Source organism: Labrus bergylta, chromosome 21, assembly GCF_963930695.1.
Source record: "Labrus bergylta chromosome 21, fLabBer1.1, whole genome shotgun sequence".
NCBI classification, from domain to species: Eukaryota; Metazoa; Chordata; class Actinopteri; order Labriformes; family Labridae; genus Labrus; species Labrus bergylta.
In genome coordinates this window covers 19,136,118-19,156,753 of record NC_089215.1, presented here as the reverse complement: position 1 = coordinate 19,156,753, position 20,636 = coordinate 19,136,118, and the positions used below count along the sequence as shown (strand labels likewise).

General features: G+C 41.4%; 1 protein-coding gene across 2 annotated transcripts; it reads left to right on the top strand.

The window, feature by feature from the left end:
* Nucleotides 1-475: 475 nt before the first annotated feature.
* Nucleotides 476-14,338, top strand: ubtd1b (ubiquitin domain containing 1b). Of its 2 annotated transcripts, XM_020644826.3 has the most exons (5): nt 476-670; nt 893-1,095; nt 8,694-8,921; nt 9,025-9,182; nt 10,420-14,338. In XM_020644826.3, exons 2-5 carry the CDS (start codon nt 1,014-1,016, stop codon nt 10,690-10,692), a joined length of 741 nt encoding a protein of 246 aa, XP_020500482.1. In that variant the 5' UTR covers nt 476-670; nt 893-1,013; the 3' UTR covers nt 10,693-14,338. The 2 variants fall into 2 exon arrangements, with proteins under 2 accessions (XP_020500482.1, XP_020500481.1); XM_020644825.3 differs by having other exon boundaries at nt 476-1,095.
* The last annotated feature ends 6,298 nt before the right edge of the window (nt 14,339-20,636 follow it).

Here is a 20,636-nt window from a genome sequence, read left to right as displayed (position 1 = left end):
GTAAAAGTGCCTATTTTTACGTAAACCTTTTTATTAATAGGACGGCAAAGGGACATCGCAGTGTTAAATTAAGTATGTGTATGCTACATGATAGACAATATAATGCCAAAGTTTAGATTGAAAACTACATTTTTGTTGGAGTTTTTGGTGTTGCCTTCAGGTGCTGTCTGAATTCCCCAAAATTGGAAAGACTTCACGTAGCAGAAGTGGAATTATCTTATTATCTTTACGTGCGCTCTCTCTTTTTGCGCCATGTGTTGTTATATTGATGTTAACGACTAATATCCATGGTTGTAAATATACAACTATATGAAACCTTCTTCGGTGTCGAATTAATGTGTCGTCTCGTCCATTCATTATTGCTTTTCGCCTGACGTCAGAGAACCCAACACCTGACTGCTCGCTTGTGCGCAGGCGTGAAAAAAAAAAGTTCGGTGGCGCTAGCTTCACCGCTAGTTTACAAAGAGGGAAGTAACGTGTGGGGGGTTTAAAGAAAGGGGGTTGGGGAGCATTGTTACAGATTTGAGTTGGTGCCCCAATGGCTGCTGGAAACGGTATCTATCCACTACATAATGGAGAAACTCAACGCCAGAGAAATACCACGAGTGCGCGGAAGTTTGTGTTTATTGATGTGGTAGCTAGCTAGTGGCCCTGCTAGCCTGTTAGCGAGGTAGGTCCGCCGTGTCTCAGCTGCGGAACATCAACTTTTACAACTCGTTCATCTTAACTTACAAAGTAAGAGAGCTGACAAGCTGCCGGAGATCTCTTAACAGTTGAAAAAGTTCGGTAGATGTTGCACCGGCTTACTGGTTTGGCTATCCAACTCTTGTAAGGTTATTGCGGGCCACGGTGCTTCAGGTGATCAGCTCAGTGCCACTGTGTGCCTCTACAGATGATCAATCAGGTCGATCAGGACCCTTCCTACCCATCGGACCTAGTTAATCGCCTTCGTCAGTAATGGGCCCCCAGTTCAGCTAGTACAACGCGTGGAAACAATCAGCAGCCCTTTAACTATGGGAGGATGTGTGGGGAGATACTGGGAAGGCTGGGAGGACACACAGAGCAGAGGCTCGTCCAGGAACGGGGGACGAGGGGGTAAGTAAAGACTGTTCATTAAGTGTGTGTATATTTGACGTGCTTCACTTTATCTTAATTTTTATTTTATTTTAACACACACATATGCTGTTTTCTACATATATTCCATGCATTCATTTATTTAACTCTTACAATTTACAATAACTCTTTCCACAAGTGGAAGTGTAGATACCGTGTAATATTCTATTATTGTATTCTTATTTAACTGATGTAAATATGTTTGATTTTTTTAACTTCTATTTTTATTTTTAATAATTATATTCATGTTTCCTGTTTTCTTGAGCTGCTGTAACGCAAAAATTTCCCCCATGGGGGATCAATAAAGTTTATCTTTAGCATTTACACACCACATTGAAGTGTTAGTGCACATCGATGTGCAAAACAGCACTAGAGATGATAAAGACTCTCAATATCCACTCCTTCTTCTCTCCTTTGGACTCAAATGCATCTCAAGTGACACGTTGTGATTGGGTTTCACCTCCTTGTTTACCCTTGTTTGTCTGTATACTGCTGAACAGGTGAACTGAGGACTATTTTGGTACATCACTCCGGGTGGTCGTTGTTTAGGGATTCATCACAGTGCATACTATATATTCCCTGCATACATCTGCATATTAGCACGCTTGGAAAAATATGTATACAGACGTTTTTCTCATTTAGGTAGTGAGTCATGTTGTAAATCTGCAGTGTCTGCAGAAAGAACTGTCAACATCCAATACAGCAGAAGGACATAAACTGGTACAATATTGCCTTTTGGGGGAGTTTGGATAGCCAGTCTGTCTGATTGCTGGGGTCATATTCTTAGTGGTATGTGTAACCAAAATGCACTTTCAACTGTGTTCTGTTTGGTTTCAGCCAACCAGCACAGAGCGCGTGCGTGCGTGCGTGTGTGTGTGTGTGATAGCTGCAGGACAATACACTGGTCAGCTGCTTTTTCTCGCTGCTTGGGAGTATTTGCCGAACTTGCCAGCACACAGAATGTGTTACTTCCTTGTGTTTATTAAGTTGAGCACCAGGGCATATTCTGCAGACCCACTCTCACTGAATACTGCCAAATGCACCTCCCCTAAAAACAGCGTTTTCCATACATGTGTATAAAAGGTCAAGCAGTTTCCTCAACCCAGTCATTTCAAGCCTCACATCCAATTCTGCAAAGCTAAATTTGCTGTGCTGAATTCTATCTTAAATGTGATCGTAACCCTTTGATCACTTTACCACAGTGTGGTTTAAATGGGGAGTTAGCCACCAAGCAGAAGTTGAATAGCAACACTGAAGTTGAGGTTACATTGATTCCAAATATGACAGATATGTTCCTTGTTTACAAGAGGAACTTGAGGTCATGTCCAGTAATGACTTACCTTCCCAGAAGATAACATTCCTCTGAAGATAAACACGGGCAAACTGCCACGTTTTCTTCTTTTTACATTTGTCTCTGATAGAGACAGAGAGAATTTGGATCGCTGCTTCAGCACTTAGCAAGAATAAATGTTTCATTTACAGCCAGACTAAACTGAGTGACCGGGCGTCGCACAGCTGAGTTGGCAAATTTCTGCATAGTTTCGACACAAGACAACAATGTCAGTGATTTTCAGCATGACCTTTTTATAGGTTGAGTGATATATGGGGTCTTCACTTTCATCATATGACTACAGATTGGACATTAATTGATTTGCTTATGAAATAACTCAGGGTGGTGGGAAACTATTTGTGGGCTCTTCAGAGATTTGGTAAAATCTCTGCTGAGGTCAGATACTTGATCTATGTTACCAGACAGTTACACCAATACTTTTCAGCTTGTTTGCATTATTTTCACATTGAAGCTCCCTTTGAAGTGACTGTTAGGAGTCTTAAGGATCTGGTTTTTATTTGGATTCACGATTTGTCCTCTTTGTTTGCGCTGACTGTACTAATGGAAAATTTGTCAGCCTTTATTTCCCAGCAGAAATAGTCTCAAGTGTAAATCAGAACTATTGCAGAACATTTTAAGATGAAGTCCAGCTTTGTTCATTAGCTTCAGGGAAGTTTCGGGAGCCCCTTTCACCCCTGGCCATGGGGCCGCATTCCAAAATGAACATCTAGTTCAGATTTTGATATTCATAACCATTTGTCTGTCTCTGTTACCTGCCAGTGATGCCAATATTTGAAGTTAAGGCCATTACAGCAAAGAGTCCCAGGTTTCTGGCTCTGGTTGCAATTCCCCGCCCTGATTCGTAAGACACTACAAGCTAGGCCAGGCTTCGATCAGAAAGAACAAGTCCCATCATGTCCCACTGCGGCATTGACTGGCTTCTTTAATCAGACTGTATCTTCTCTGCCTGACACACCCTCGTTCTGACAGACCGCCATGTGAGATGAGGAGGACAAGTACAAAAGAATGCTCCTGAGATTTTAATCAGATCTTCACAATATGAAATACAGGTTTCCCTGCATAGAAAGATGTCCTTGCATTTGGATGACAGCAGCCGTCATAGTTTTGTATTGTCGTGTACATTGGATTACAGGCTGGAATATGATTTTATATATAGTGCGTCAAGCTGTACAGAATAGATGAAGTCGGACAAGGAAACGCTATGGTCAATTTCAAAATAAAACACAATATACAGACTCATGTTCTTATTTTTGATCACTTTATCAATATAACATCAAAACAGGCACCAAACTAACTGTTGTTTGAATGTTGTTACCGCTGCGCTCACGCTCCAGAAACTGACCCAGACGGGCGCTCGCCATACCAAACGCGATGGAACACAGTGCGCACAGACTCTGTGGAAATTGGCTTTAAGAGTCCGATTTTCCACTTTTTGAATGAGAAGAGAAATATACAGATTGGTCAGTAGATATACATCAAAGGTTGTTTGCCAGAAACTAAACCATTCCACTAATTTGCACATTCTCGCGTCCTCTCTCCTTGACTGACCCTGAAATCATTTTCCCTAATAAGGAACTATTTTCCAATTCCTTAAATGAGCGAGACGAGGTGAGTGGAGGCTCCTTGAGGAGCTCTGAGCGACTATACACTGATGTTTCTCCGGAAGTCTTTTGCAGTCTTTGTGTCAGACTGATGCTGTGAAGTGAAAGATTTCTCATTTGGCAGATTCCTCTCATCCCTCCCCGTGTCTCTTCCTGGCGTCAGTTTCTTTGCTGGGAGGCGTTAAGACTGGAGGGAGCGACACAAGTGAGGAACACATTAGTGAAATGAGTCAGACCCCTTGAGTGTTGGGTTTACCTGGAGAAAAAAACTTGTAATTGAACCGAACATTTAGCAAATGAGCTTACTTTGAAGACACATGTTCATAAGCCTCTATGGTGTCCAGCTTTATTTCCAATGTAATGCTGAAAAATTAAAGAAGCTCTGCAAAACATCAGCAGTCTGTAAGACAGGAAGTCTGGATGGTTGGAAGCTATGAAGCATGACATCCTCTGATTATAACAAAAGTCGTGTCTAACCACATCCCATTTATGGCAGCTGTAGCTCTTAGGACACACTCATAGCCAATCTGTACTGTGCCGAAGCACACGTCACCCCTAAAGTCCACCCCTAAAGAGTGCTCTGTTCCGTGCTCAAGCCTGTTACACTTCCTAGGCTCTGGCAAGGATGTCAGAGGTATGCTTCAGCACGGTACATTTTATGCACAAGCACGGGCAAGACATGAGGACGGCCTTCATTATCAAGGAATCCTTGAGTGTTATAGCTGTATCTGACTCAAAATAAGCCACAAAGTTAGTACAGTTCCTTTCTTGTTCTCTGATGTTCTCTGATGTGTGGACGCAGACTCGACCGCGCTTCCCTTTATTTTTCAGTCTGCTGTTTAGTAAACATAGCAAGCTTCATGATCACTTAAAGTGGTAAGTGTTTTGTACAAGAGGTAACCTTGCTGGTTTGCTGAGGCCCGGTTAGTCCTGGAGCAGTGTGACTGCAGGCCAGCGGGGGAATGCGAAGGGGGGGGGGGGGGGGGCAATCTGCGCTCTATATTCACTAAACCCAATGGAGAATTTAAAGGTCTTTTTAGTCCATCAAAGGTTAACAGTTGTATCAGTTCTTTGAAACATTTTGTGCAGTGATGGTTGGCGGAAATTAGCGAAAGGACACATTCCATTTTCATCTTGTCTGGTGAAAAAGTTCTAGAAGTAACATTATGTATACTACAAAAGTCTGTCTGTGTGTAGAGTACCTTATCTGTAGGTGCAGAAAGCTGAATGGACATTGTTGTGATAAGATAACCACCAACAAGGATGAGACTGCATGTGTTTGGTTGAGCTTACATCCTGAGTATGAAGTCAGCCTGTGTCTGGTAAAGAGTGCATTTCCCCTTCATTGATATGCTCCAGACGTGTTCTTTTATGTCTGCTTTTAAGAGGGAAAGTTGAACACACCCCAAATGTTTGACGTGCGTCATGTTTGGAGAATGTTGGAGGCTGTGAAATGTCTTCACAGAGCCAAAGCAATATTATCACAGCTGAGGATGGTTTCCCCAGGAGCAGGTCATTCTTGAACAACTCTGAGATTTTCTTGTTTATGACACACTTTATCAACACATATATAATGAACGGGATATATGATAGCCCCATCACATGGCACCTGCTTTTATGAGCCCAGCTGGAGGGAAACACCCTCATATTGCTTCATGTTTTCAAAGTGCATTGCCTGAATATCTGTGTCAGTGTTTTCTCATAACCTCGAGTTTGTAAGTCGGGGGTTTTGGTCAGTCATTTTCTCTCGTTGAAGAGTTCGGTTCACTTCCAGCTCTCGGCGTCTTGCTCTAGCTCTACCTCACCCTTTCTTCTGATGAATTCTGTCAAAAGTCCTGAGCTATGCATTTCAGCTCTTCAGAACACATAATATTCATAATAAACATAATAAACAAGTTTCAGGTTACATAATTTACATATTAAGCAATACTACAGGTCTGTTGGGCAGTGGGCCCACCAGAGAATAAACCTTCATAGAGGCAAATAAGGTGGTGAACAAACACATCTGGAATGACCGACACAAACACGACAATATTCACATAAATGTGTCGCTGAGAGATAACCAGTCGGAGCTCTCGGGAGGCATTGAAAGATTGAGGCTGAAATTGTAGGATTGCTAATAGAGCTGGGAATCACAGGGTAACTCTCGATAGGATATGATATGCAATACGTGGCTTGATAACAATAACATCACAATACAGCCATTCTGCAGTGATTGATATAATCAGAGATGTGATTCTTCCTGGTTTATCCGGAATTCTTAATTTTCCAACCTGAAAAGTTGATTTATGAGACTTTAAGTATCCATGAAAGTGATTCCCGAACATCATCTACTTGGGCAGGCCGCCCAGGGATATTTACGTCTGACTAGGTATACTTGCACTCTATTTTGCTTTTGTATACCTCTCTGATCACCATCAAAGTTCAATAAACTAATGAGCAAGCTTCATTGTACGGCTCAAATCCATTTTGCGAGTAGCGTCAGTGTGCTCTGTGGGTGATCAGATAGAGAGAGAGACATCTGCTGTTGGGTCTCTCCATTGATTGTGGTGCCACGTGTCTTGTTATGAACCTTCTAATGTCATTGTTTTAATTGTTTCAAGAAGCTTGTTGCTGCTGATGTTATTCTGCACTCTTTGTTATGCGATATCATCACAAGAAACCTCCCTTCACAAGCTCCCCCCTCTCACCTGCTCTGATATAGAAAAAAATACCTGATTCAATTTGAAATCTCCTGCACTCTGATCTACAGAGAAGAATCTGAAATAGGGAAATTATATCAAGATTTAATGCTAACCTGTAAGTTAGAGCTCGACCGATTATTCGGCCGCTGATAATGTCGGCCGATATTAGCATATGAAGTGGCTTGGTATCGTTATCACAGATTTGTGCTGATACTACTAGATTTAGCACTCTTTTAGTCTTCACCCATAGAAACCATATTCACAAACTAATGGCAGAAGCTGCTACTACATGAAGTGTCAAACTGCCCAACATTACTTTTCCATCCGCTTGCATTGACATGCTGATTGTGTATTTGGGGTTCAGCGTCTTTGACATATATGACTGCAGGATCAGGGGATTGAACTACCAAAATTTCAGTTGCGAGACAACAGGCTCTGCCGACCGAGCCACAGAAGTGCCTGCTAATAGGTGGAAGCAGCATGGCAAACTGTACAAATGTAACAAAGCCCAACATGCAGCACCTGGAAACTTTAGTATTTTACATCTCTGCTATAAAAGAAAGAGTCACTTCTGCTTCTGTGTTGCAATAGAACATATTGCAAAACTGGTACCAGTGTATTTCAAGGGATTGCATCACAATTAAAGGCAACAAATGTCACGTACCAAAGCTGAGGAGCCTACAGTGTGGGTTCCCTTTGAGACAAAACACACTTATGGCACTACACAGCGCTCCATAATTACAATATTTAAGTAAAGTGAGGACATTTTGGGTTTGGAGTTTTATTGATTGTACCCAAAAAGATATTTGATGATGTCATCTTGGACTCCATGTGAATATATTTCTCTAGTTAAGATCCATATTAGAACAAACAATTACACTAGACTGTCTTATACTATAGAGTAGATGTTGCCCTCTAACCTCGGTGTCCACCTGGGTTGTGGCGAGGAGTCCCCTTTGATCTACTGAAGGATTCACTCCCCTTCAAGTGATAATCCTACACCACCTCACATCCTTCAAGTTACTCCTCCTAAGCTCCTGCTCTATAAATAATTAGCCTGAAAGAAATGCAACCCTGTGGATGTTTGCTGTCTCCTCTTGTGCTGCTCTTCGTTTACATCAATGACTGGTGCCTCTCAGACTTTTGTAAATATAAGCTCAGACTAAACTTTTTCTTAAAAGTACTTGGCAAGCGTCTGTAAATATAAACTAAAGTGGCGGTAATTGGCAGCCGTGACGTTAGCATGTTGTTAAACTGGATTCACAGCGTTTCCTGTTAAAGAACTACTGGGAAGAAGATCTGCTGCTGATGGTTTTTGGTTGCCTACAAGTTGCAGATTTGAAATGTTTTGATATTTTACTCCTGACCTATGTTCAGATGTGTTAGTTTTCTCATCTGGTTCTAGCGTATTGTCTTTGTGCGTGACCCTCTTTCCGCCACTTGTATAAGTGCTCTCCTGGCCAAGGTGTGATGTTAATATTGAATGTCAGGAAACACAGGTAAAGTTACAAGACAGATTTAGGCTACACATGCTTCATGCATATTGCAAACTCTGAATGACCTCCTAATTTTAGATCTGGATAAGAGAGTGGGGTGAGGTGGGATTTCTGTCTCTGGTAACGGTTAACGTTTCTCTCTGCGGCTTGTTTATGAGTTTCAAGAGGTATGGTCCAGTCAGGTATGATTCATATGGGAACATCATGAGATTCATCAATCAATAATTTGCTGATACTTTATATTCTGATGTACACAAGAATCCACTGGTGACACTGAAAATGGAGACCTAAGCAAGCTAAGACATATCGCTTTTGAAAAAATACATTTCTGCCAACATTTAAGAAATATAGAGCTTTAGATTTAGAATGGTACAACAATTGTTGTTGTCCGTCCCAACCAGAAGAAACCCCAGGCCTGATCTTCCCTCTCTGCTCCTTCTCGTCACAGGACGGAACGAACCTCTGAAGAAAGAACGTCCCAAGTGGAAGAGCGACTATCCCATGACGGAGGGCCAGCTGCGGAGCAAGCGGGATGAATTCTGGGACACGGCCCCGGCCTTCGAGGGCCGCAAGGAGATCTGGGACGCCCTGAAAGCTGCAGCTGTAGCCCTGGAGTGTAACGACCATGAGCTGGCCCAAGCCATAGTGGACGGAGCCAGCATCACACTGCCACATGGTGGGGACAGAACACACTGACTAATCATTATTAGCAATTATTTTCTCTATTAGAAGATTTTAAATGGTAACTTTGTCCGTATTTCTTTAACACCCTTCTCCAGGTACTCTCGCAGAGTGTTATGATGAACTTGGGAACCGCTACCAGTTGCCCGTCTACTGTCTGGCTCCACCCGTCAACCTCATCTCAGAGCGCAGCGACGAAGATCCAAGTGACAGCCCCGAACCCCCTGTGGCCCCCAAAAAGGAATTCCAACTTAAGGTACAGCAAAAATATAGCTCTTCATGTTTTTTTTATTTTATTTTATTTTTATTGACTTTGCTCATTGTTTGTGTGTGAATTAAAGCATTCTGCCAAAACAGTCTTTGTTGGTGTTTTCCCCAGCAATATTCTGTGTTAGACTCGACTGTTAAAAGAAAGGATGAGATCTTTTTAAAATCACGAAAAACAATACGAGCACATACAGGGCAAGATCAGCAGCACAAAATGTGACGCTTTGTCCACAGGGGGCGCCAAAATCATAACAACCTTACACAGGGGTTGACATTAAGTTAAATTTGCCCTCCGGGCCACTGGTTTTCTTAGATCACTGGCCCGACCATTGTAGCCGCTGGCCCAGGAATGTTACTTTTGATTCGAAAAATAATAGTCACCAATTTACTCTTGAACCATTCTGATGCAAGATTAAATTACAACTTTTATTTAATTAATTGAGCTCTAATGATAAAAATATTTAGTATTTTTCATATATTTATGTTCATAAACATCCTTAGATCTTAGAGCTCTCTTAAGGGCTATTATGCTTTGTGAATAACTTTTATCTTTACCAGAATCTAGTCTTAAACTTTAACATGTTCCAGCTGTCTGTCATTGTGGCTCAAACTTTTCTCCGTTCTGTTTTCGTCATGCCCTGCTGTCACTCTCAACTCTTCCGGTGATTGTTTTCCTTTGAACGCTGATTTAAGCTCGACTTTTGTTGGGATCTGATGGTTTTAAGACCTGCGCTAAAATCTGTGTGCGAGTGCACAATTCGAGAGTAGCGAGCGCGTTTGCGGTAGGCTGCCTTTGTGACACACAAGCGCGTGCACGAGCGCTTATGATATGTTGATGCTGTAGCAGTTATTAGCGCAACGTTTAAAAGAAATGACTGACAAAACACCGGTATGACAGGAAAGCGCTGTGAAATTGAGTCTATTTTTCTTTTCAGGCAGTATTTTAACTGTCCCGAGCGGGCCAGCTGAACGTGCAATCAGCTGGCCCGGACTCTGTCAATCATTCATCCGGGCCAGCGGGCCGGTTATAATGTCCAGACCTGCCCTACACATACATGTTCTTTAAGTTTATTTTGAAATAGTTTGTTGTTGTGTTATATAAGTCATATCAGTCTGAATGCTACTAGTCAGTACTAAAGGTTAAAGTTCATATTTTCCACCAGAGATACACTTTGCCTGCGACTCTTACTGCTTTCAAACTGTTATAATATTTCTTCTTCTTTTAGGTGCGGCTCTCCACGGGTAAAGACCTGCGCCTCAGCGCCAGCATGGCCGACACCATAGGGCAGCTGAAGAAGCAGCTCCAGGCTCAGGAGGACTTCGACGCCACTCACCAGCGCTGGTTCTTTTCTGGGAAGTTGCTGACGGACAAGACACGGCTGCAGGACACCAAGATCCAGAAGGACTTTGTCATCCAGGTCATCGTCAACCCGCAGGCCCTCCAAACCCCCAAGCAGTCGCCGACCACCACCGCTGCCTCCACTCCCGCCTCTGAATAATCGAAAGATAAGAGGATAGAGGGAGGGAAACGTGCAGTGTGTTGTGAGTAGAATGGCAGAGATAAAAAAAACAAAGACCAGAGGTGCCTCCAATTGCTGGATTTTTTTACACCGCTACTTTTATTGAAATGAATCAAACTGCGAAGGTACGGAACTCATCTGGAATGAAAACATGAGGGAGAAACTTAGAAGTGCTGCTTTCTTTCATCTACCACATGTCATGTACCTTTTCTCTGTGTGAGTCTGCTGGGTTTGTTGTTCTAGTGAATCCAGTCTCCACACGATCTCTGAAAACAGCCGTCCTCTTTCTCTCTGAACCATCTCCCAACAGAAGCTCATCATGAAGCTGTGCAGCCTTCCAATCACACACATCATGCTGCACATCATGCTGCACATCCAGGCCTCTGACTCTCACCTGTATCTGCACTGACACTAACCAAGTGCCAAGGGAAGTATTCCTGGGTGGGTGTCTGTGTTGGTTCTAAAGCACATCACTACTATGATGCCCATGGACTCGGCACTGCAATCTTTTTATCCACAGAAACAGAAGAAGGGGGAGCAGAGAGGGAGAAACTGAACTCTTTTTGTCTCTCTTTTATTGAGGAAATATTATAAACTGAGCTTTTTTTGCACATTCGAATATTACTATACTTTTGTGGTAGTTTGTGTGCCTTTTTACAAGACAAAAAAAAAGGGTTAATGTCCAGAAAGACGCTGGTTTAGACTAAGACTTCTGTATTTTTTCAATTCAGGAACTTTGAAATGGATCCAAGCTATTATTGCTGCCTTTTTTTAATGATTTCATGACTCTTGCAGAGAAGAGAATTATTGTGTGGATGCTTGTTAGTGTGTATTGTGTTGTGTGACTGTGTGTGTGTTGTGTGACTGTGTGTGTGTCTGTTTTTGGGCAAAAAGAATATATATTCGGCCCACGTGATACATTTCAGTTTGACGTAGCTTACATAGACAAGACTGTTTCCTTGGTCATAGCTCTGCATTCAATCATATCATACACTCTAGGAAAATGCAAAAAACGATGGTATTAAAAGCTGCATTGTTGACCACTTTATAATCACTAGACCACTAGGGGGCAGCAACACAGTTCTGATAGATGTAGTTCAGGGCTGGGTCTCCCCCTTTTCTTTTGTCTCCAGCTGATAAATGTCAATCCAGCATTCATTCTCATGTCATGTTAATATCGAAACATTTCTGTTACATTTGTTGAGATAATGTTTGACTTTCTTCACCAGCAGGCGGATGACACGTGTTTAACAACTACATGTTTTTTCTTTTCATTTTTGGGGGATGGTCGATGAACCAGAACAATGAGCTGAAGACTGTAAAAGTTGTAAGATTCTCAGTGGGATGAGCAGAAAACTGAGACTCCTACCAGATATATTGTTGTTTCTCTAGTTCCTGAAAACATAACTCTGATGATGTGATGTTGATGTCATTAAAGACACATGTACACATTTGAAGCTAACATCTGCAGCCAGGGAGGCTCTGACTCTATCCCGTCCCAGCATGCCCTCATAAGGGGTTAACTGTCAGCATATTTTGGCCTCTGCAGGGTCTTATTTCCCCGTACTTGTTTTGATCATTTTCTCAAAATGAACCCAACTTTTTAAAAGTGAAAAACTTCACTCCTATAGTGCCCCTTTAATTAGCTGGAAGTCAGTCAAAGCAACAGTTTCAGATGTGAGTGGAGAGTGAGGTGGATTTGTGATAGCCTTTTCTGATAACAAGCAACGTTATTAATGTATCTGAAGATCTTAACTTTAAGTTCTAGTATATGTTTTAACCTGTAAAGGAAAGGCTGTGGTTTGTAGCTGCTCTCAAGACTAAAAGCATGGTGAAGCAACAATAAAACACCCTGCTTTTAAAGTGTTTAAATAGTTCTTAGGTGAATTCTTTAGGTAGAATATAGGACTAGATAAATTAAATAATGATTATATATATAAAGATTTACCTTTCAAAAGTCAAGTTACTACCCACAGTTACTCTTTGCACAAGCTATGTTATGTGTTTCTCAGTTTGACACTGGCCTTCTAGCTGAACGTAATACATAGATGGAGAGCTTGTCACCAACCACAGCTTCTGCCTGCGGACTCAAACATGTCAGCCACCTTCAAAATTACCTCGAATTGACCCAGGGTGAAGATCCCATGGAGCCAGACAGATATATATATAATCCCCACTCTCTCTCCCAGACTTCTAAATCAATCTATTGTCCTATCTCTAAAATATAGGCATGAAAGGCCCAAAATAAACCTGTTAATAAAATCCTCAGCTGTACTTTAATTCATACTAAAATGTTAGCATGCTAACACACTAAACTGAAATGATGAACACATCAGCAACATGTTTACATCTTCCGTGTAAACACATTAGAGGCATTTACATTTCAGATATTGGTCGTTTAAAGGTCACATTGTGCTAAATACACTTTACCATTGTATTCAAAAACTTGTGTGTCCCCAGTCTGTCTGCAAACCCCCCAAATAAGAGAAAAGTCTATTCTCTCCATCTTTTCCCTGCTCCTCTTCTCAGAAAATGTGTGCTCAAACAGGCTGCTTGGAGATTTTCCCTTTGTGGCATCACAAAGGGCAGTAACCCCTCCCCCAGGTGGGTGACACTCCCACAGCTAGGTGTTTGTTCTGCCCTCTGAGTCCGCCTTGTCACTGTAAACAATTGGGCAAGCCCCTCTAGAGGGGCGTGGTCAAATACAGCTCACTAACATTTAAAGCTACAGTCACAGAAACAGTCTGTTCTGAACAGGGCTGAAATAGAGAGGTTTATTGGCATGATGAAATACAGGATCAGAGTGGAAACTTCACACACATGTTATGGGGAGCTTTGAGACTTCTTTACACTTGTTGAAGAGGAGGATAATATGTGACCTTTAAATTAGAAAATATGAAAGAGTCATGTAAGTTTCAGATCTGGGTTACATCCCATAATATTCACATTCAGGTGAGAATCGAGAGCTGATTTGTAAATGAAGCCAGCATCGTCCCTTGCAAAGTTTGGATATTCTGTGTTTTCCCCGACTTTCTGGACAATACTTCAGCGTGCATTGTTTTCATCCACCGCTCCTGTCCTTCATATCAAAGCAGTTCTGTTCATGGAGGGAATGAAAAGCAGCCATCAGTGTGAAACCTAACTGAGCCACAGCTCATCACATCAAGGACATGTTTAAGTTTCTATACACTTTTCAGTCTTTGGGCTTTTTTCCACTCTGTTCTAGCTAATCACAATCTTCCGGTTATTTCTGGGCCTGTTCTCGTTTTTTTGTGTGTTCGATGGTTCTTCTGGGGACGTTTCTAAATCATTGTATGCAAACTTGAAAAAAAAAAAGCCTTTTTCTCTGTATGTGCAATACAATAGACCTAGACCTCATATCATTGTTTTGTTCGTCTAACTCTACAGACTTCATGGAGCACCAGCTTTGAGTATTGTTTAAGAAATGTCAAAGTGCAGGTGAAAGCCTGCTCTGCTCTGACACCTGTGTCAGATAATCAACTGTTTCAAATGTTCATGTTTGTCACTTTGAAAATGTATTTTCTGTCGTTGTATTGATCTTTACATTGACTGTCACCTTTCACAGAGTAATTATCTACACATTAAAATGCCTATACAAGTTTAATTTCCCCTCTGTGTTCATTAAGCACTCCACCCTCTAGTGTGAAGCTTACTGTGTCATTAATGTCGTTTCTAAGCTTTGTTGACAACTTTATTGACAACTTTATCGATAACGTCTCCTGTTACAGCTGAGGTGAGCAATGGGATGGTGTGTGTCGTCATTTCTTTCTCTGCCTTTCCTGGAAAAGTCATTAATGACCTTTGTTGAATTATAACTTTAGTGTGCAGCATACTAGAGCAATGTGAAACAAAAGGGTTTGGCACATTCAAAACACTTCATGAGGAATCTTCACATAAAGAGGTGTAGCCGTTAAGAAAACAGACCAACAAAACCATCCCTTTCCAATCAATGCAGCACCATCCACTTTATAGTGTCCTGGGGGGAAATAGTCTTGGACTCCAGTGCTGCACACATTGTTCACAGTAGAATCATTACATTAAAAGAATAGATCAAGCAACAATCCACATGTAAACAGGGAAGCACATACTGGTGTACCAGTATGAGGTAATGCGAAAAACACTTTTTTTTTCTCTGAATGTTTTTGTTCCTGAAATCTTCGTTTGTTTACTTAAAGAAGACTTCAGTAAAATGGGTGCCAGTAGCGTAGTGTTTAGTGCACGCACACCACGTACAGAGGCTGTAGTTCTCTAAGCAGGCGGCTTGGGCTTCAATAAAGAAACCAAAAGCCCAAAGATAAATCTTTAAAAAAAAAGAAAACTTCAGGGAAACATTTATCACCAAGATCATACGTTATGTACTCCCCTCACTGTCAACAGGCTCCATCCTGCCTAAATATGAAGCTGCTTATAAAAGCCATTATAAGCCAGATGTATTTTTACTGACTCTAAAAAAGGCAGTAAAAAGTTTACATGTATCCCTTCTCACCTTTATGATCTGAAATTCCAAATTCCAAAACAACATCAGTAACATAATCAATCAGTTCCTAACCAGCGTTTATGTTACACGTTTACTGCTGGTGTCATTTTCAATTATGTTTTTAAATTGTAAAAATTGAAAGAGAAGAACCATTAGCCTGTTATACTTTATCTTCCTACTCTTTTGATGTAACACAGACTGAAGCACTGAAACAAATAAAAACAAGCCATCAACTGGTTGTCCTGACTCTCAAGCAAGTCTCAATAAGTGTAACATTTATTTTTCACCAGAAGATGGCGCTGCACTCTTTAGCAAATATCACATTGAGCTGAGGCTTCCTGTATGGTGGTAGGAATGAAGGCAGAGAGAATGAACACACACACACACACACACACACACACACACACACACACACACACAGCTTTGTTTGTTTTTGCCTCTTATATAAATATGAATGGATCAGATGATTTACAGTATTTGTGTTCCTTGAAAGCACCACTCTCACACCTGAAAGGTTGGAAATGTGAGCCGTGGAAAAGTTGCATCTTCAACTAATGGAAAGAGGGAAAGTAGTGCTCGAAAAATTTCCCAAAGTGCATTTGGACCCCTTCAACCCTAGTGAGTGTGGGCAGGGCAGTTGCAATCAAAGGTCCCTTTATGGTCTATTAAATGATTTGGAAGGGCTCAGCTATTGACTGAATGTGTATCCCTAACATCTCACACAACTCTTATCTCATGTCCTGGATGATCTGCTGAGGTATCCAGTTACTGTAACATGCAGTAATCTTTCCTTTTGTTCTTTGTCTTTCCAGCCACCACCTTCCCATCATACAGAATGGTTAACTTACTGGTCTCTCTAGATGTTACTCTTCATGACGCTTCAGTTTCTGTTGCTGGCACTCTTTCCAACTACACACATGTGACTGTGAGCATCCGTGGTTATCATGATTACAACTTCTATCAATATTTCCCTCTCCTGTTTATAGCAAGCACTCTAGAACTGTAACATCCAACATTTCCTGCCCCTTAAAAGGCTTTATGTTGCTTTAATCGTTTGTTTACATGTACAGGATTTTCTCATCCTTACTTACTATAAGGTGAAAATGTCTGATCATTATTACTCTCATGCATGCAGCACATTTTGCGGCCACTAACATCCTTTTCTCGAGACACAGAATAGGAACATTTCAAGCAGTACAAATCTGTCTCAGTCTCTGCAAATACTGTCAACACAAGGTCTTCAGCGGGTTGTGGTACGCCGGGCCTGGAAAAAGCCCCTATTGACGGTGGAATTTCACAGGGAGAGCTGTGTTTGTGGTCACTCGGCCAGTGAGCCTTCATCTAAACTCTGTATGTTCTCCGACAGACCCAGGATGACCCGGACGCCACGACACCGCCCCACACTGGGTTGTTAATTGACTTAAGATCTCAATTTTGTTTGTGTAATTAAACACCCCACATCAAAATGTTTTGAATATTCATTTGTCTACCTCTTTTTTTTGTGTGCAGTGAAACCTCCCAAGTCGACAACATGAGGAACACACTAATCCTCCTGGGTGATGTGCAAAGTCCTGACTGAAATTTTAGAGGATTATTTGGAAATCCATGGCTAAAATGCACCAACTGAAACAGTAAGGCCAAGATTTAGCCCCTTTTCAATCAAGTAAAGTATTTCAACCCTGGCTGGCCCTTTGCAGCCTGTCATCATTGCACTCTCTCTCTCTCTCTCTCTCTCTCTCTCTCTCCCATGTTTCCCCCTCTCTTCAAAGGACGCTGACCAATGAATGCAAAATGGTGAAAAAAACACTTAAACCAATTTTTACACAAACAGAACAAACAAATCCAGCTCTTCACCCTGAACCACAAAACAAAGCTTCTTAAGCACTTTTCATTCTTCCTAAGTGAAATGTACTTGTCAGTATGGCGGTAAGTCTGCTATGTGGTAAATAAAAAGAGAGTACTCTAACATCCAAAGAAAGCAGGAATTGTCAGTATATGTCCTGCATCTGCACCTCCTCTGAACATATAGCTTTAATACTAAAGCTAACTCTGTTTCCAGTAAGGCGTCTAGTTTAACGGTCTGAAAGCTTCTAACTTCAGATGGCATGATTAAAGCAAATGCCATCACAGCTACCATCTTGCAGTTTTGCCATTACATGTGCTTCCTTGATTGGCCATTTTGGGCTTGTTCCAATAGTGAGTAAGTCCCCACTGAGGCTTAAATCAAAATGCCCAACGTTCAGCAGAAATGACCTCGTTATCCATTACTTAGTTCCCAATTGAAACAACTTTACAGAGGCTGAATTTTTTATACAACTCCTCAAATTGAATTAAGGGTTTAAGTCATGCAAAGCTAATCTAAGTGACAGGTGGCTGGCACCAACTGTGATTCCTCATCTTGGCTGTTTTTGTCTTGTTGGGGCGTCTTTGAGTCCAAGAAGACTGTGCTCCATTTGTGGTGTTTGAAAGTCAATTACTTGTTGACCTGTTCTGGGTTTCACATGTTAGAGAAAAGAACAGTTGTTTTAGGTTACCTAGAACATTCAGTATGTGAGAGAGCTTAACAAACTCTAGCCAGCTGCAACTACAATGACTTCCACTCAAAAAACTCTGTGTTAAAATATCAAATTAGCAAGCTAACATACTAGCGGGATACACTAGATGAACAGCTTTGATGAATTGGCTTTGTCCACTCTGCTAATCTCAAGCTTTGCCCTCTTTTTCCAGAATGGTCAACCCTGTCTCGTCAGAAAAAAGAAGATACTATGGTCACAATGCTAACCTCAAATCATAAAGCCAACCAACAGTCTGTAACCAATCCTCTACGATGCTACATCCACTTGTATGTTCAGACCCTGTAGCAGGTCTCCTATGTAAATGTTCTTTGAGACTTCTGTGTTGTTATTGGGGGGACCAATGTATGTGTTATTATTATTATACAGTCTATCGTTATAATTAGTGAGGGAGGCCTGACCCCTGACCCCCCAATCTACACCATGCTGTTATGTGTTGTATCATTCTCAAAACTTTCAATGTATAGCAGGAGTTTCAAAAAAGTCCAATCAACTCTTTATGAATCAAATTTCCGATAATCAACCAACAAAAGCTCTAAAAGTCAAAGTATTTGTTAGTGTATTGACAATTCTGTATGATTTCAAAGTATTGACAATCTTTTGTCAAACTTCCTTTTGAGTTTGACATCATACCTAATTCTACTTTCTACTTACACTTTTTATTGACTCACAATGTTCCAGCTTCATCATTTAGGAGATAGTTGCTCTTTTTTCCAAATTTAAATTCTCGACAAATCAAAGAAGAAACATTACCTGTGGATGACATCGGCTGTTTGGTGGATTTTCCATTTCCAAATCTGCTTTGTTTCTTGGTAGTGTTGAACACTTCGGAGGTGGAAACATTTCACTTGTTATCTTAATAACATTTTCACTGGGTAAAATACTTTTTTCTTCTCATTTATGGTTCCCATAGCAACTCCTGGAAAAGTGTCACGCTGGCTTTCTTTGTAACAAATCCCGGCATTAATTCTGCTGATCCCGTTTGGTTGTGTTGTGTACTGGATGTTAGTGAACCTGCAGTAATCCTCTGCCATGATTTACAAAAAACAGGAGGTCATTCATGAGTCATCAGGATGTTTATGAAAGGAGTGTGTGTGTGTGTGTGTGCGTGCACTCTTTGGGATAAATACAGAGGATTGTTATGCAAAGCAGACTTTTGTCCAGAATAACAGAGGCCTTAACCAGAATAGATGAAGAAGTAAAATCCTCTCAGCACAGGGATAGTTGTCTGGAGGGTGTGTACACGTGTGTGTTGGTGTGTGTGTGTGTGTGTGTGTGTGTGTGTGTGTGTGTGTGTGTGTGTGTGTGTGTGTGTGTGTGTGTGCGCGCGCTCGTAGGGGCTAGTTATGGCGGCTTTAAAGCTAATCCATGGACTCCTGCTTTCACCAGACTCTCATCCACTTACCTAAAGCTCAACTGGAGCACACCTAAACCTCACCTAATGCTATGTTATGTGTGTGTGTGTGTGTGTGTGTGTGTGTGTGTGTGTGTGTTTGTGTGCAGGACATGTAATACCTCCTACTGTAAACTGTAACTCTGAACCTAGTCACCCCATGGCCTGACTAACCACGTCACAGCACCAAGTGGGAGCATAGCCAATGACAGGTTACGAGATGTGGCAGGTGTCCAAGCTTTGTGTGGCGGGAAGGTGAGTGTGGGTGTGAGGGACAGGGACAGGTTAGAGGTCTGAGCGTTAATCTGAGACAACCTCTCATGTGGAAGACAAAGAGAATATGTAATGGAGTTGGAATAGATGACCCTGACAGGACTGCTCTGTTGGTCTTTCCTGGATTTGTCAGCATGTCACATGCGTCCACTTGACTGGGCAGGATTATTAACACTGAGTCTGAAACCCAATTATAAGCACTTTATCCAGGAACAATGCACTAACAAGGCAGCCTCTCCCTCTACCAGAGGGTAGACACACACACTCACTTTCTTCTCTTGCAGGAGAGACATACAGTACTTGTTAAATCCAGCGGAGCCAAAGTAACAATCTCCTCATTTCCAGTCCCTTACCTGCAAGGAGTCAGGGGGGCCCCCCAGCTGCTCTCTGGGCTTTTGCTGTACCAGACTGTGACTAAGAAGAATCTACCGGTCTTACAAGATATCAGACACTGATTTAGCTCTATCAAAAGCAGATACAAAGTCATAGAAGAGTCATGAATGGTGTGAGGAGTCAACTGTGATACGTATATATGAATATCCATAGTCCGTCCAAATTTGGACATGTGGGGCTCCAAAAATTGAAGAAGGCAATGTGGGGAAATGCCAGACACAAAGCTCTGACATGGGTTTCCACGAAACAAGTCATACTGAAGTTGACTTCATCAAATTTTTACTTACATTTTATGATTTGCAGCGAGGACCAGCCAGTCACAAGATATCGATATCTATTTTATATTTGAAGAAAACAAGCCTGGCATTTTCTTACCTAGAGAGTCCAATAAGTAAATAAATAAATAAATAAGTAAAAATAAATAAACCTCTCTACTTTAAAGCTACACTTTATTTATTTGATTTGTCAGGAAGTCTCTCATTCCAGTGTGGTCTACATGCAGAGAACAGAAACATGCTGAAGAAAAGCAATCCATCATATTCAACATCAGATCTGGTTTTCCTTTTTTTTCTTTTTTTTTAAACAGCTACATTATTATTGAATGATATTACAGATGCAAGTATGGAAACAATCCCAGTGTGGTACATTTTTGTGCTTGGGGGGGGTTTCAACTAGACCGAGACTCTGTTTGGCTTTACTACAAGAATCTTTCAAATGTAAAAAATAAAAATAAAAAAAAGAACTAAACCATAACCCTGAGGATGTCAAATGTTTGTACCAGCTTTTTAAGAAA

Excerpts from the sequence above, each read along its gene's own strand:
- ubtd1b (XM_020644826.3), top strand. The coding sequence starts at position 1,014 with ATGGGAGGATGTGTGGGGAGATACTGGGAAGGCTGGGAGGACACACAG. Across the intron at positions 8,922-9,024 it reads CAGCATCACACTGCCACATG|GTACTCTCGCAGAGTGTTAT; the intron begins GTGGGGACAGAA and ends ACCCTTCTCCAG. Across the intron at positions 9,183-10,419 it reads AAAAGGAATTCCAACTTAAG|GTGCGGCTCTCCACGGGTAA; the intron begins GTACAGCAAAAA and ends TTCTTCTTTTAG.